General features: G+C 42.9%; 1 protein-coding gene across 1 annotated transcript; it reads left to right on the forward strand.

Moving 5' to 3' along the window:
- The first annotated feature begins 894 nt into the window (after positions 1–894).
- malb (mal, T cell differentiation protein b) lies at positions 895–17538 on the forward strand. Its single transcript, XM_020536595.2, has 4 exons — positions 895–1091; positions 5504–5671; positions 6965–7087; positions 16507–17538. The coding sequence occupies exons 1-4, from the start codon at positions 1002–1004 to the stop codon at positions 16582–16584; spliced, it is 459 nt and encodes a 152-aa protein (XP_020392184.1). The 5' UTR covers positions 895–1001; the 3' UTR covers positions 16585–17538.
- Positions 17539–17994: the final 456 nt, after the last annotated feature.

The following is a 17994-nucleotide window of genomic DNA, read 5'->3' on the forward strand; positions in this document are numbered from 1 at the left end:
GGGGAAAGGGAATTGGTGGTACTTCTTGTAATTCAGTTACAGTCGCACAAATTCTGAATCCTGGTGGAAATGATCTGGCTGGGGTGTCCTCAGGACAGTTCACTTGCTAGTACAAAGGGACCTCCCAAAACTTTCAACACCAAGCCTGCGGTGTGTTATATTTCAGGAAGGAAACTTTGCACAAGCTGGACATTTGGGCTGCTATAGAAAGGGTGATTTATCATGATGTAGCAATGTGGGATGTCACTAAGTGAGGGGTATTGGTCACAAAGAGTGGTCATTTATGTGAGCTTTCGTGGTGCTGGAGGGATTTCTAAGGCTCTGAATCAGTCAATTGATAGAGGTTCTCTTTATGCAGTAATATGGGTGTTCCTCAGAAGATTTAAAAGGGACCTAAGGGGTAGTGATTCCACACAGTTGGTGGTGCGTGTATGGAATGAGCTGCCAGACAAAGTGGTGGAGGCTGCTATAAATACAACATTTAAAAGTCATTTAGGTACATGAATAGGAAGGGTTTACAGGGATATGGGCCAAATGCTGGCAAATAGGGTTAGATTAATTTAGGATATTTGGTCAGCATGGACAAATTGGACCCAAGGATCTGTTTCTGTGCTGTACAGCTCTATGACTCTAAAGACTGATCAAACTTCACCATATGATAAAACTTCAATTCAACCACTATTACTGCGTATAGCAGAATAAAAGCATGGTGACATCTATGCAGCACAGAGGAGTAAATGGAGAAACAGATGAGCAAGACTTCACTCATACATTTTGCACAATTCTCTCCTCCCCTCCCCCTCCACGCTCCAGGAGGCGGGTGTTAATTCAATGATGCAAAACAATTTGGGAATGACTGATTGAATGAGAGACACACCCTCAAATTGGCCCTGGTATATCAATCCTGATGCAGACTTAGCTACCAACTTCAGAGTTGCCACTCCGTTTGAACTAGCTGGGTAATCTTTTCCACAAGCCCTTTGTTTGGTCTAAGTGACACCATGTCGGCTCCAACAGCTTCAACTAGCCCCATACCTTCTGGGGGAAAAGTGTGCACAACATTCCCAGAGATCCTGATGTTGGGTGAATTTGTGAGTAATGTTATTTTGTTATCTTACTGAAAGCAGGTTGTGTTTTTTTTTGAAAAAGACAAACGTTGCCTCCTGTGCTGTAAAACGTGGTGTGCGTTTGAGCCAATTTGTGTGTTTTCCACCAAGCTAGATGTTCTGGGAGCTTTATAGAAAGCATGTGATATTGGGGAACAGGGGGGAGTTGTGCTGGAGATATGGGTGACGTGAAGTACAGAATACAGTGAAAAGGGGTGACTGAAGTTTAAGAGTACGGTAGTGAGAATACAAGAAACCGGGATAATTTTAAGGAAGTGTGGGGAAGGGTTCAGGAATCTAGAGCAAAAGTTGGGTCAGAGGATAAGCATAAGAAATGGGTGTTAGAGAATAAATGTAAAATAACGCAATGATGACTTGTGTCTCAAAACCGTTCTGAATGGAATGGTATTTTAAAATTGGGAGAGTTTGAATTCTGATTTAAATCAATAATGCTTAATTAAAGAAATGTTAGTAATGTTTTCACTCTTCCTGTGAAAGGATTGAAAAGTCTGTTTTGCTGGTGCTTTGTAGCCATAGGTTACGGCTGGCTCAGATTTGTTCAGTTTTTTTTTAGCTGGACTTGTGAAAGCACCACACTGGATTTGGCTGAGCCCCTTTATGGGAGGGTTAGAGAGCCCCGGGGGAGGGGGAATAGAGAGACAACCGTACAGGTACACTGCATCGGCTATTGATTTTGGGGGAAAGACAATTTGCAAAAGGAGCTTCAGTCTTCACTGAGCCCGGTATGTCTCGGGGATGGGGGAGGAACTTGCAGAAAGCTTTTTAATTGCAAGCCAGTAGGATTGGTAAGATGCTGAGAACTTAAAAGTTGGTTAAATAAGATCCTACAGCGAGGGTTCCTATGCAAATCGAACAGGTTCAGGAATAAAATGCGAAGTTGGGTTTTTGAGTGAAGATTTCAGCCTTTTTAGTACGAAGCTTAATGTTCTTTCCCATCCCTTGCCCCTCCTGGTCTGTACATTGCCAGCTCTGTTTTAGGGGTTTCTGACCTGACTGCGGTCACTTATAAACGAGCTACTGTAATTTTTTTTCGTCTCTGGTATAAAACAAGTGATATTATGCCAGCCTTGGCATTTTGCATCGCTCCATTGCGTTTGGATATAAAGTGAAGTAAAAGCAGCTTTTTTTTGTTTAAAAGGTCCCCGAAAGTCGACCACCCTAACTTCCCAGCCCCCATAAAAATACTAACCCTACATGCAGTCTTTTTTTGGCTGCTAAATTGCTACTAACTGATGTCCACTCCTCCTTTTAAATTTAAATCTCTCAAGTCCGGACTCCAGGCATTTTTTCAAAGAAAATATTGTTATCTGTATTTGCAGCTGAAAGGGTTTGATGATAACACACTTCCCCCCCACCCCCAGTTCTTTTGTAGCCTCGGGTCAGGCACGGGGAATTTAGTCAAAATTCTTGTTGCTGATCTCCACCCGGTCACCTCCGGTAGAAACGAGTTTGGCTGAGGATGGTGTCATGGTCTGGAAGAACCAGTTAGTTCAGGTCTCAAACCTGGGACAGAGGGCTGGGCCGTAGAGCTGTAGCAATGGGAGGTAGTGGGGATTGCTTCTACTCTTCCCCTGCTGAAGGCAGGAGTGCATTAAAACGGTGAACAATCACTGTGTATTTATATATAAAAGCAAAATACAGCAGGTGATGGAAATTTGAAACCAAAGCAGAAGCTTACTGGAGGAAACTCAGCAGGTCTGACAACATCTGTGGAGAGAATTCTAATATTTACCTGTTATCACCACCTTCCCCACCCCCATCTATTTATTTCGGAGCCCCCTTCCCCACTTCTGAAGAAGGATCCTGACCCAAAACGTCAGCTTTCTTGCTCCTCTGATGCTGCTTGGCTTGCTGTGTTCCTCCAGCTCCACACTGTTATGAGACTTCAGCAGTTCCTACTATCTCTGGGATAGTAGGAACTGCAGATGATGGAGAATCTGAGATAACTAGGTGTAGAGCTGGATGAATGGAGCAGGAAGGCTGACATTTTGGGCCTGGACCCTTCTTCAGAAATGGGGGAGGGGAAGGGGGTTCTGAAATAAATGGGGAGAGGGGAGGCAGATAGAAGAGAAGATAGGTGGAGAGGCAGATGGGTCAAAGAGGTGGGGGTGGAGCCAGTAAAGGGGAGTGTAGGTGAGGAGATAGGTCAGTCCAGGGAGGATGGACAGGTCAAGGGGGTGGGATAAGGTTAGTAGGTAGCAGATGGGGATGGGGCTTGAAGTGGGAGGAGGGGAGGTTAGGGAGGCAGGGACAAGCTGTGGGCTGGTTTTGGGATGCGGTAGGGGGAGGGGAGATTTTGAAGCTTGTGAAGTCCACATTGATACCATTGGGCTGCAGGGTTCCCAAGCAGAAAGGTTGCAGAAACAGCAACTCATCGGGTAGCATCATTGTGGCACTGCAGGAAGCCCAAGATGGACATTTTTGAAGCTTGTGAAGTCGTCAGTTTTCTGTCTCCTCAGATGCATCCAGACCAGCTGTGTTTTGCCTTTGTTCTAACTTTAATTTTGTTGGATCACAGTTAAATGAACATGAACCTGACCCTGACCCAGTTGCTAACAATTTCTCCAGAATGGGGTTGTGGGTTCAACTCCATGCTGATGATTGCATACCCAAAAAAATTTAGACTAACTCTCTCTCTTCTGTTGGAAGACTGTCTCTTCAGTGGGTGTCCAATTTGAAGTAGAGGAATTATCTCTGACACCTTGGCCTCTGTTAATCCTGCAACTGACAGCACTTAAAATGATCGTGGTCATTACCACACTGTTGCTTTTGAGAGTTTGTCCTCTGCATGTCCTACATTGCAATTTGATCTTGGCCAAAAGGCTGTGAAACCATGGTAACTGCATTGCAATATATTTTGTGGCTTTTAGTGCTTTAGGATACCCTGAAGTTGTGAAAGGCATATTTTAATAAAATATTTTATCAAAGCTAACGTGGTCACCTGAGTTGGTCTCTTGCCAACTTATTTATTAATCAAGGCAAATATACAAGCATGAAACATTGGGGGGAGGGGAGGAGAACAAAATGGGCAAAAGAGGCACTTGCCCAACATCTCCAAATTGGTGCTAATGATCCTGGTGACTAGTATTCTAGTCATAACCAGCATGGCCTTGGACAAATTACTTTGAGTTCTATAATTATAATTGCACTTCATATGCTTTTCCTTCATGTATGCCTGTCCAACTGCCTGTTAATGTGGATTTTGCCTCCAGCTCTTAACACTGAATTCCATAGCATTGTAACTCTCTCTAGTAAATAACTTACTTTTGCCTATTAAACTGCTCAAGGTTATCCACTTGCAGAAAGCTCCATTTTAAAGTGGAAGTTGAGGCTCCATTTCGGGTTTGGAATTGGTGGGGCTAAGGGTGAAACTGAATTGTAGTTGAGGCTGAGTTTGAAGGAGACTTGTCTACAGCTGAGATTGTTTTTAAATTAGAAGCTAAACCTGAACTTGTGGTCAATTAATGCTGTGACCGAAGTTTGAAACCGTGAGATTGGACGTTGAATGAAAATTGTGGAATACAGTCATTTTATTATTTCAGCCAAACTGGAAGTGAAATAATGTTTTAAGGTTAAGTTGCCAAGCTCCATTTTTATTTCCCTCCAATTTGCTCCCCTATCAAGGCCTACTGACACTACTTTGGATGCTATGGTTGGCAGTTGTTTTCCTATTCCCTTGCTGCCCTTTATTTTTCTTTTTGGACAAAGCTCTAATGACTTATTTAATGAGGTCATCTTTGGCCAAGCATAAGTCTATCTTTGGGTGACATCCACACAGCATGCATTTTTCCAGCAGAAATCTCTTTTATAGATCAGGAATGAGGCCAACTGGTGTGATCCTTTCGTGATAAGTTTTTGCAAACCACTCACTTGCTGGTTGCATGATGTTGGAGGTGCTAACTAGTCATGGATTTCAATCTATCTACAGCAAATTCAATTATGGGATATTTTGAAAGACATCTATAAAGAGTATTTTCTTCCTAAGAATTCCTGTACCCATTGTGTCTTGAATTATTCCTGAATAGCATTGCAAAATCTTTAGATCAGTTAAATAAAAATATTTGCTGCCATTGCCTCCCTTTCTAGAAATTTTATCATTTTTGCTCACTATATTTTTGTTACTATTGCTTTACTTGTGATTTCATTACTTTTTCCAATGTAGGGTGATCCTCTGGTTTTAATATTCTGAACATGATGAACACTGAACCAAAGTCCTTGTGGTGATGAATGATGTTAATGTTATTTAACCTCTGAGCAGCCTGAAAGTGGCTTGAGGCAAGGCCAAATCATGACCAAGTCATTGTAGAACTGCAATGACACTTGGGCTAGGTCAGATTTCATAGTTAATTAGTGTTTTTTCTTCTTTGTCTTTCTAGGTTTTTGGTGGCCTGGTTTGGATCCTTGTGGCTTCTGCTCGAGTTGCATTTGCAGCTGATCAAGGCTGGGTGATGTTTGTTTCAGTTTTCTGCTTTGTGATAACTACGTTACTGCTCATCCTGTACATGGCTGGAGTTCAGAACAGTTCATCCGCATGGGGTGCAGTGGTATGTCTCTGGCCTTTCTATGATCTTCCTGTAGCTTTTCTACGACCAAAAAGCTCCCAATACAAATCTGCTGTTGTGGTCTAACTTCCAAGATTAACTAACTGGAAATATCTTCTGACATCAATCCCTCTGGGGAGGGAAAAACCCACAGGACTGTGAATGAAGTGAGAACTTGGTCCTGGTGACAGTAAAAGAGAATTGTTTCTGGTTGCAATGATGGTGGGAGTGCAATTTTCTGCTTTTTATTTTAAAGTGTATATATTATTTATAAAAGGACATTGCTCAAAATTTGTAAGAGGGGAGTCTAGGGGAACAGCATTGATTTTCTTAATGAAAGAAACATTGGATTATGCCATAAGATTCAATGGACACCACATTGAATAACATTCAGCTTAATCCTAAAATAACTGCCCTGCTTTTATGAAGTTAAACACAGACATTTGGAAGAAAGGTGTTTTTAATAAAAATGGATGACAATTCATTGTCTTGAATCTGTTTGGAGTGGGCATGCATGTCTAGGGACAACTGAAGTCTGGAATTAAATGGGGGTAATTTGGTCCAATCATTAAATGGATTCAAAGCAGTGAAATTCATAGAATCCATTAAAATCTCCAGTGTGGAAACGGACCATTTCAGCCCAACAAGTCCATGCTGATCCTCTGAGCATCCCACCCAGACTCTCCACACTACCCACCACCCTTTCCCTGTAACCCTGCATTCCCCATGGCTAACCCACCTAACCTACTCATCCCTGAACACTGGGCAATTTAACATGGCCAATGCACCTAACCTGCACATCTTTGGACTGTTGGAGGAAAACCATGTTGACAGAGGGAGTACATGCAAAACAGATAGTTGCCTGAAGGTGGGTTTAAACCTGATCCCTAGTGCTGAGGCACCAGTGCTAGCCACTCTAGTTTTCTGTCTAGGCTACACTTTTTTCCTGAGGATACCTAATACCCTCAGCCAAGTTGCTATTATTCATGTAGAACTGTGTAAAGAAGGTTAAGGTTTTTTCTCAACTGCTATTTTCTTCAGTATGCATTGAATCATTTTACTGGCTAGAACCATAGGTAATAATCTCGTCTCATACTTTAACCAACCATTGCAGGGTTCTGAGTAGATCGTCACTGGCTTTCAAATAGGCAGTGCATCTACCAACAATCACTTTAGGGCAGTTTTGTTTTGGGGTGGGGGGGGTGCAGGGGAATTGTTAGGGGTGGACTGCACATAGATATCTATTACAAAACAATTGTGAATTGGTTTCTCATTTTGTGCTCCAACTTGTTTTAGGATGTCTTCTATCACTTCATTGCTGCAGTATTTTATTTAAGTATTGCTGTTCTGGAGGCTCATGACACAAGATTTCATCTCCTACAAACTCAAAAAAATTTCAGAATCAACATTGCTGCCTCAGTAAGTCACTATTGTTTTTGTGATGCTTAATGAATAGTCAAAATGGACCTTTTTTTCTCATCCGTAGAATTAGTGGTGTCAGACAGCAGAATAATGAACTAGAAGGTTTAATGGGAACAATGCAGGAGCAGGATGCCAGCTTGGAGAAGCGTGTAACAGCAAGGGCATACTATGGACAGCTAAGCTGTCATCTAAACAAAAGATCAGACCAAGACTCTGCAGTGCTGCCAAATCCAGCCATAAATGGCAGACAAATAAGAACTAACTGAACACAATGAGTGTGTCCAGTTGAGATGGTAGTGGAATTCAGTGCTTGTGTAAAAGACAAAACATAGTATTTGCAACTGTCCTCTGGCAGATTGCTGAGGGGATGATCCATCTTTGCCTCTTCTTGAGGCACCCCCTGCCATGTTTCATCCCATTTTGTGTAATACAATGTTGAAATGGCTTGGGGCATAGGGTGTATCAAAGGCTATGGTCTGGGACAAAGTCCTGGAGCTAGCCATTCTAGTCCTACTGGACCAGCTTGGCTAAAACACTGACAGCTGCCTGACCAATATGAAAAATTGTCTGGGCACCTCCAGTCACAAATGCAGTCCAGCCAGTCCAATGTTACATTTTGTCTGCTGATGTTAAAGTATGGACTGGAAGGAGTCATTGACAGGACTATCACGTGATACTTGTTCACCAATAGCCTCCTCACCAGTGCTCTGTGGGTTCTGCCAGGACCCCTATGACTGCAAGTCATGCTTCAGCCTCACTCAAAATCTGGACAAAAAAGCTAAAATGGTGTGACAGCTCTGGATGTCAGCAATAAGACTTGACAGATTTTGAATCTGGCAATATTTCCATATTTTTAGAATCTGTGGAGAGAAACTGGGTCGAAAGGCCTCTCCTCAAAGCTGAGGCAAGCTCTACTGGCTAGAGTTCTATCTGGCAGAAAGGAAGATGTTTGGGGTTATCGACAAGATAATCTCAACTTCAGCTCCTCTTTTACAGGAGCTCCTCAGGGCAGATCTCTTCCAATCAACCTGACCACAAACATGTTATCACATCTGTCTGGGGAAGGTGAGACTCAAACCCAGGTCCCTGGACCAGAGAGAGGGGCACTATCACTGCAAAACAGACTCCCTGTTCCTCCATATAGTTGGCAAGATAGTGTTCCAGGCTATCTTCAGCTTTCTGCTTTTGTTCATTTGTGGGATTTTGGCATCACTGGCAAGGCCAGTATTTATTACCAATCCCTAATTGATTGGAGGGCAATTAAGTCAAGCACATTGCTGTGGTTCTGAAGTCCCATGTAGGCCAAACCAGGTAAGGGCAGCAGAGTTCTTCCCTAAAAGACATGTGAGCCAGTAGGTTTTTTCCTGGCAATGGTTTCATGGTCACTGTTAGATTCTTTTATTTCCAGATTATTATTGAATTCAAATTCCACAATATCCTGTGGTAGGACTCAGGTCTAGGTCTCTAGATGATTAGTCTAAAGTCGTAGAGTGATACAGCAAGGAAACCAGCTCTTCAACCCAAACTGGTCCATGGTGCCAACTCAGCTAGTTGCAATTGCCTGTATTTGGACCAGATCCCTTGCAACCCTTCCCATTTGTCTACCTATCCAAATGTTGTACCTGCCTCAACCACTTTCTCTGGCAGCCTATTTCCATATACACAGCAAGCTCTGCCTGAAGAAGTTGCCCCTCAGGTCCTCCTTAAACCTATGCCATCTAGCTTTCAATTCCCAAACCTAGGGCAGGGAAAGACTGCATGCATTCATCCTATCCATGCCCCTTGCTTACCACTGTCAGGCTCACTGGCCTGTAGTTCCCTGGCTTGTCTTTGCTACCTTTCTTAAACAATGGAACAACATTAGCCACCCTCCAGTCTTCCTGAACTTCAGTGGCTAAAGACAAAGCAAAAATCTCCATGGGCCTCTGCAATTTCTTCCCTAGCCTCCCACAATGTCTGAGGATGGATTTGACCACTAATGCAATCTAAGGCTGCAAGCACCTCTTCTCTGGTAATATGTATGTAGTCCAAAACATTTCCATTTGTTTCCCTTATTTCCATAGCATCCATGATTCTCTCCTCTCTAACCACATTAGATGGCCACACTCCTCTTTAAGAGGACCTATTCTCTCCTAGCCACCCTTACTCTTAATATAGCTATAGAACCTCTTGGGATTGTTTATCTGTCAGAACCATCTCATACTTTTTTGCTCTTTGGATTTCCCTCTTAAGTGCTGTTCTTACACTTTTTATAGTCCTCTAGGGAATCAGTTGAGCCTGATGGCAATACATTGGATTTAAGCTTTCTTTTTCCTGATCAGAGCCTCAATATCTCATCAGCCAGGGATCCCTAAACCTGCCAGCTTTTCCCTTCACCCTAATGGGGACATAATGTCCCTGAACTCTTGACATCACACTTTTTTAAAAAAACCTCCCATTTGCCAATCATTCCTTTTCCTTCAAACAGTCACCCAATTGACTGTTGCTAGACCCTGCCTAATGGCCCTAAAATTGGTCCTGCTTCAGTTTAGCACCTTAACCTGTGGACCTGTCCTAGTTTTAATATTTTTATGTAAAAAAGATGAGTTGTGGTCGCTGGACCCAAAGTGCTGTATGACTAACACTACTTCAGTCACTTGCCTGACCTCATTTCCCAAGAGGAGGTCCATTGTTGCACCCTCCCGAGCAGAGCCCTCTACGTGTTGCTTTAGAAAACTTTCTTGGACAAGTTTGACAAATTCCACCCTATCCAGACATTTTACACTTTGGGTGGCCCAGTCAATACAGGGAAAATCTCCAACCAATACTACTTATTCCTACAGGTATCTGCAATCTCTCTACACATCTGCTCCTCTAGTACCCAGTAACTCTTTGGTGGGGCAGGCGGGCTACAATACAGTCCCACAGACTGACCATCACCTTGTTTCTAAGTTCAAACCATCTGGCCTCATTTGATGACTCAAGAGTATCCTTTCTAAGCACTTGTGTCCTCTTTTACCAAAAGGGCAACTCCCCCCTCCTTGCTTACCTGTACTTCTGTCACACCTGTAACTTCTTTATCCTGGAACATTGAGCTGCCAGTCCTGCCCTTCTCTCAGCCATGTTTCTGTTATGGCTATAATATCCCAGTCCCCAGAGCTAATCCATGCTCTGAGCTCATCTGCCTTACCTGTCAGGCCTTGTGCATTTATTTCAATGCACTTTTTAAACCAGAAGTCCTTTTACCTCCCTTTTTACTGTGCCCCTGGCTGTCCTGAATAGTAAACTTGCTCTTGATGGCTAATGTATTTTCCCATGGCTTCTTGATGGCCCCTGTCTTAATCAGAGTCCCAACCCTTGCCAAATTAGTTTAAGCCCTCCTGGGTAATACTAGAAAATCTCCCTGCGAGGATATTAGACCCCCTCTGGTTCAAGTGCAATCCATCCCTCTTGTACAGGTCACCTCTATCCCAGAAGAGATCCCAATGATCCAAGAACTGAAAACCCTGCTCCCTACAGCTCCTCAGCCAAGTATTCATCTGGCTTATCTTTCTATTTCTATTCTCACTGGAGTGTAGCATTGGGAGTAATACAGAGATCACTACCCTTGAGGTCCTGCTTTTAACTTCTTAACTCCGTATACTCATTTCACAGGACCAGTCCCTTTCTGCACATCAGTACAAGTGACATGGGTAGACAATGTGGCTGTTCACCCTCCCCCTTCAGAATGTTCTGCAACTGCTCAGACATCCTTAACCCTGGCACCCAGGAGGCAACACACCACCCTAGTGTCTTTACTGTGGCCACAATCTCCTGTCTGTCCTTCACTATTGAGATTCCTATCCCTATTGCTCTGCCTGACTGCACCCTTCCCCTCTGAGCCAGTCATAGTGCCACTCACCTGACTGACCTTTCAGGAGGTGGCATTCTCCACCCTGTGCCCCCCAACCCAACAATATCCAAAGTGGTATACCTGTTACTGAGGGGAATAGTAACAGGGGAATTCTGCCTTCACTCCCCCCTGCCCAAAAACTTCCCTCAGCTGGTGGTCACCCAGCTACCTGCAGCCCACACCTTTTTAGGTGTGACTGCTTCATAAACTCTTATCAATGACATTCTCTGCACCCTGGATGATCCTGAGTGAATCCAACTCCTGTTCCCATTCCCTAATGTGGTCTGTCAGGAGCTACAGCTGGGTGCACTTGTCACAGGTGTAGCCACCAGGGACACAGTCTCCCTGATCTCTCTCATCCTGCAAGAGGAGCATTCCACTGCCATCCCCACTGCTGTCTACAGACAGTGAGCTCTTACCTGTGCCCCTGCTCATGCAGAAAGCCTCGCACTTCCTCTCTAACACTGACCCACTCTCCTAATGGCTGCTTCTTGTACACCTTTACTATTCCAGTTGGTTGCCTTGCAGAGGCCATTTTTCTTAGGAGGGAGGGAAACACCAATCTAATGTTTCAGGTTTAACCATACTTTAACACCAAGCTCTCTCTGACCTGCTGCACAGTTGTGATGGCTGTGGTGATGTCTCCCAGAATTCTGCTGTGATGACTCTCAGCCACCCTCTGATTCTAGTGGTAATGCCACTAGGCCATTGCCTACCCTTAAGATGCATCATGAATCACCTTTGCCACTTGAGGTCAGATGTGGCAATGTTGATAGAATTGAATTCTGTGCAATCACTATTTCATTGCTGTTCATGCCTTGCTGTGGGCAAGACATTCTTTTTCTAGGGCTGGTGACTGTCTGGCACAAATGCTGCTCACCAATGATTATCTTCAACAATGTCTCCTCAAGTTCAGTCACATTGCCATTACCAAATCCTTGCCAATATACTGGATCAGCATTAAACAAACTAGACTGAATAAGCTACAAGAAGTATCAAAGGTTGGGACTTCACTGGTGAATAACTCCTCTCTTCCTCCTCCAAGCCTCTACCTTTTTGTAGATGATGGCTAAGTCAGAAATGTGAAGGGATATGCTTGCTTTGGATGAGTTAGCTCTGATAACACCACCACCCCCCCAAAAAAAATCTAGGACAAAGCAGCCCTCTTGTTGTCACCACATCTTTAAACACTCACTTCCTTCACCACAACATAATGGCTGTATGCACCATCTGCAAAATGCACTGCAGTGGCATCTGAAACTCCCTACCTTTACCATAGAAGTACAAGGGCAAAGAGCACAAAAGCTGAAATAGCTGGAGAAACTCTGTAGGTCTAGCAGCATCTGTAGAGAGAAGAGTCAATGTTTTGGGTCAGGCGTGACTCTTCAGAAGATGGGTCACTACCTGAAACATTGACTGTGCTTTCTCTCCAAAGATGCTGTCAGAGCTGCTGAGTTTATCAAGCAGTTTGGTGTTGTTTCACTTCAGCATCAGCACTTCTGCCTTTTTTGACAAAAGGCACATTGAACACTACCTTTTACCCCTCTGTGAGCAAGCATAATCCTGACCTTCCTGTAGCTTTTTCCTTATTCATTCATGGGATGAGTGTTGCTGGCCAGGCAGCATTCATTGCCCATCCCTAATTGCCCAGAGGGCAGTTAAGAGTCAACCACATTGCTGTGGGTCTGAAATCACATGTAGGCCAGACCAAGTAAGGATGGCAGTTTCCTTCCCTGAAGGACATTAGTGAACCAGATGGGTTTTCCTGACAATTGACAATGGATTCATGGTCGTCATTAGATTCTTAGTTCCAGATATTTTATTGAACTCAAATTCCACCATCTGCTGTGGCAGGATTTGAACCCTATCTGCATCTCTGGGTTAATAGTCCAGCAATAATACCACTAGGCCATCATCTCCCCATTTAACATTGCATCCTGTGCATGTGCCCACATTCTATCCTTGGGCTTGCTTCAGTGCTCTGGTAAATCGCAGCACAAGCTGGAGGAACAACACCTCCTCTTCAGACTAGGCACTTTACAGCCTTCTGGACTTGATATTGAGTTCAACACCTTCAAATTGTGAATGCTTTTTTCTTTTCTTTAAGCTTGTCACATTCTGTTATGTCATCTTCTCCTGACCACCCCATCCCAGTGGAACTATCTAGCCTTTAAAGTTTGGCAGGGGACACACCACCATTGGAATGAGAGAATAGCAGAACAATCACTTAATTTCAACTATCAACATCTTTTCTCCACCAGCACTCCACATGCCCACCACCCCCTCAAAAAAAACTATAGAATAAATACTATCCCCTTCACACTTCTCTTCAGCTCTGAAGAGTCATCTAGACTCCATGTTAGCTTGCTTTCTCTCCATGGATGCTCTGACCCACTGATCTCCAGCATTGTTTTCAAGACCTAATATCATTCCAAGTCAGGATGATAAAGCCTTTGTTTGACTGCCTTGGAGGTTAAAAACTCCCTCCCCAATAGTACAGTTGATGGACCCAGAGGCTGTTCACTGTCATTGGGTGCCAGAAAAGCTGATCTTTTCAGTGTCACCCACATACCCAAGAAAGAATAAAATAAACTTGCAAATTTTTTTCTTAAAGTTCATTAAGCAACCAGGCATGTTGTATTTGAGGCATGATTATCCTGTTCATATCCCACTTTGTACCAATTTTAACTTTGGCATGGAGCAGCCTTATCTGTTTAATGTTTCCTTCCTATTACAAACGTAAACTATTGAAGCATTCTACTTGGGGAGTAAACTGCCAATGCTGGAGTCAGATAAGTGTAGAGCTGGAGGAACACAGCAGGCCGAGGAGCAGGAAAGCTGACGTCTTGGGTCAGGACCCTTCTTCAGAAATGGGGGAGGGGGAAGGGAGCTCAGATAGAGAAGGGAGAGGAGAGGCTGGGGAAGGTAGGTGGGATGATGACTGGCAAGTGCAGGTAGGCAGTGGTGGGGATTGGTCAGTGAGGTGGGAGTGGATCGATGGGAGAGAAGACACCACTAATTTCATAACTTGGCTCTGATCTTGTGCTGGAATTGGGTAGATTGTTTTAAAAAAAACACTCAGGGTTTGGACATCATTGAATATGCCAACACTTAACTGCTCTCTGGACAGTTGGGGATGGAGACTGAGTCAGTCACATTGCTGTTTGGAGTCACATATGGGCCAGATCAGATGGGAATGACTTCTTTGTGAACCAAATGGGGTTTCTGGGGTGATCAGCATTGGTCACATGTCCACCAATAGGCAAGTTGTTTGTACTGAATTCAAATAGCATCTTCTGCCACAGTGGGATCCTGCCCAAGTACATCAGCCTAGAATACAAATCCAGTGACTTATCACTGCAGCCTTCCCCCAGTTTAAGCAAACTAACATTTTTGGTAGTAAAAATGTTCCACACAATCTTTCTTGCCTTCACTCTTTAAAGCACTAACTTTCAGCAGGACACAGTTTCAGAGCTGCTTAGCATTTTTTTATCTTGAGTTTCCACTCATTCACTTGGAATCTCTCGATTGTACATGGTTTTTTGGTTCAGGACAATAGATGGGTTTTTATTTTTCCCTACACCAGGGCTGCTGAAGCCAATGTAGCAGTTCACTTGTTTCAATAACTGAATCAGCAAACTCCACACAGGAGTGATCAAAGCCATTGTCTGGTTTGTGGTTCATTAGGGTAATGATGGGTGGCACCCTCTCTCTCTGGACAGAACTTTTTTTGGTGCCTTTTGCTTTTTTGACCTGCTGATTCAGTTGGAAGACGTGCTTGACTGAATTGGTTCTTGGGACACATCTGGGACATTGCCTGGGAGTATATGATGCTGAAACTTGTGGGCAGAACCTTTTTTACTGCCATTGCAAATAGTCTTCCATTGGAGACTAATAGTCCATGACTGACTGGCTTGATCTTAAAAAGTCTGCCTCTGGGAGACCTGTCCAATGAAGAATGATTGATTTGGTCTCCTGTAACTGGAGATTTAACCAATGGCCCAAATCCTGTAGGTGATGGGATCTATTCAGGCAGAAAGGGGAGGAGGGGGAGTTTCCTCCCCAACCCCTGTTGATCAGGCACAAAAATAGCATTTGCTGGAAAAGCTCAGCAGGTCTGGCAGCATCTGTGAAGGAAAAAAAAATCAGTTAATGCTTTGGGCCTGGTGACCCTTCCTCAACTTTCCACTAGTTGATCTGCTTTAGCTCCGTCACAACTTTTTCCTGCTGGCAGCCTGAGTTCTTGCATGCACCAGGAAGCTTGCTCCCACATCAGGAATATTGACACTAGAATCTTTCCCCTGTCTTTGCTTATTGGCTATCTATTACTATCAAGTAGCTGTTTCTGCTCCTCTGCATTCAGTAAGCTCACATGGGAACATGGCAGTTCAATGATCTGTTGTTCTTTGTCCCAAAAGTTCCACAGTATATGTCTGACACCATTTCATTCTCCCCAGGATGAATGGTGTTTGAGTGCAGAATACTCTTTTTTTTTTTTTTTATAAAAATTACTTGCAGGTGAAATTAATTTCCCTTGTTTTTTTTTGACATTAACAATGGCCCCAGGTAAGAGTGCAGGAGCCATTAACTGAGTCCACTTCTGTCTTTGCTGTGACATTTCTTCAGTCACCTGGGCTCATGGGGTAGTGATCATTAGGAGCCAGATCCCCAGATGAGCTATGTCTATTTTATTTTTTTAAGGAGTGATTGCAGAATCTTCACTGCTGTTCTAGCACATAATTGCCAATACAATGAGTAATCAAGAATGCTAATCAGATGTTTTATTGTTCAGGGCATTAAATGCAAGAGTAGGAGGTTCTGCTTCAGTTATACTAGGCAATGGTTAGACTGCATCTGGAGTATTGTGTACACCACTGACCACTACTTCCAGAAGGATGTTAATGTGTTGGAAGCAGATCAGTGGTTTACTAGACTAATGCCTGGAATGAGAGGATTGTCTTATGAAGACAGGCACAGACTGTATCCTCTGGAATTTGGATACAGATGGCTTAATTGAAATGTACAAGGGGACTTGAGCAGGTAAATGTTGAAAGCATGTTTCATCCTGTAGGGGATTCCAGAACTGGGGCCATACTCTAAAAGTAAGGGGGTGCCCACTTCAAACAGCTTTTCTGTCAGAGGTTTGAGATTCTTTCAAATTCCCCATCCTTTTGCAGAAGGGCATATTTTTAAAGGCAGACATAAATCCTTTTTCTCAGGATGAAAGATTGTCAGGAATGTAGAGTTGCAGTTTTAACTAGATCAGCCATGGTCTAATTGAATGAATGGTGGAGTAGGCTTGATGGGCCAAATGACCTACTCTTGTTCCCTGTTCATAGTTTTTAGACTTTTTTTTGCTGAGAAAAGAACTTGAAGCTTGGCTGCCTAATCAGTACACTGCTGGTCTCATTCTTTAGTGAGCTATTTCCACAATATCTAAGATGAGAATGGAACATGGATCAAAATTCATGCTTAAGAGCACAGGTTATTTTGAAAGTTAATAACTTTTTTGTAGTAAACACTTCTTGTCTCTTGCCTGTTTCAGGTCTTTGCATTTGTGGCCACCCTACTTTATACAATACATGCGGTATTGTCAATACTGAGATGGAAGAACTCCTCATGAACATCAGCACAAGTATCAAATGTCATGGAATCAGAAGATTTCCTCCTTCCCAAACTTGCTGATTTTTGTTCTTAATATTGTTTTACATCAATTCTCCCTGCAACTATAATTACCACATTTATATGTTAACCACAGTGGAGCAAACGATGCCTGAAATGTATTTAATATTTAAAGGTTGGAATACTGAAAGCTCCAAAGGAAAGTGGAAATCTGGAACTCTTCCATCAAGGAAGCCCAGCTTTAGTCTCAAACTGAATTTTAGATTTTTGTTTTTTGGGTAAGGGTGTTTAAAGGCTCCAGAATGAAGTCTGGTTAATGGATTAAGCTATACATGCAGATCTTCCATGACCTAATTGATGGACAAGCTGAACCTCTGGTCAGCTTCTATATTGTTTATGCCACCCTTTACTGAACCAATTGAAAGACTGACCCTGCCAGCAGTTTATTTTTTTTTAGTGGGTTACAAACCATTAATTGTGTAGAGATTTTCTCTTGGGTTACAAATTCTTAGTGGTTAATCCTCTCACCCCAGGCACATGTCAGGTTGGGGGAAGGAAGCTACCTTTATCCAAACAAAGGGTGCATTTTCTGCAATGTAGGGTAACCTGGAGGGAAAAATAGGGGAATGAATCACAATCCCAGAAAGGAGCATCTTTGATTTTCTGCTCTACTTTATTATAGATTCTACCATCTATTTAATGTTTAAGACATTCTCTCCATCCAAATTCTGCTATTGTTATACTTGAGCAGATTTGTGTTTCAATGCTCATTTTGAGGCATTTATACTAATCCTAATGTTCTGATTTTTCAATCTGTGAATCTAATTTGTTTGATGCTCAATTTAACATTTTGCAATTTTGTACTTTGGTATTTTGGCTCCAAGATTATTTCACTTTATCAATACTTTTTTAAAAAAAGCCTTGCTGTTGACTAAAGCAACTATTTGTGGTTTTACCTTGTTTTCCTATGAAATAAATGTATTGCCAAACACTTGTTTCCCACTCTTCTGCAACGGTTTAAAGATTTTATTTTAGATAGAAGCTTCTATGGCCTCACGTATTCAAGTGATTCAAAGTATTTAAAACCAATGAACTTCCTCCTTTTCCAAAAGAAAAGTTGCCACCATTTCTGTATAGCAGATTCAACATAAGATGAGTCACTGAGCAAATAGACACAATGTCATGTTGCTTACTGAACCAGATTTGAATGAAGGTAGCATGCTAATATCATCCCATCACTTCAAAACCTTCAGCACTGACCGCAATAATTTGGATGGAAGCAGTGAGGAAAAATCCAAAATTGACCTTTAGATCACAAAGATGCATTGTGGTTGGCTTGGCTGCTGGCAAACATGCAGCAAGGTGGCCTGAATCTCACTTACCTGTGAGATTTGGCACACAGGCCTTCATA

This window comes from Rhincodon typus, chromosome 5 (genome assembly GCF_021869965.1).
Source record: "Rhincodon typus isolate 14 chromosome 5, sRhiTyp1.1, whole genome shotgun sequence".
Lineage (NCBI taxonomy): Eukaryota > Metazoa > Chordata > Chondrichthyes > Orectolobiformes > Rhincodontidae > Rhincodon > Rhincodon typus.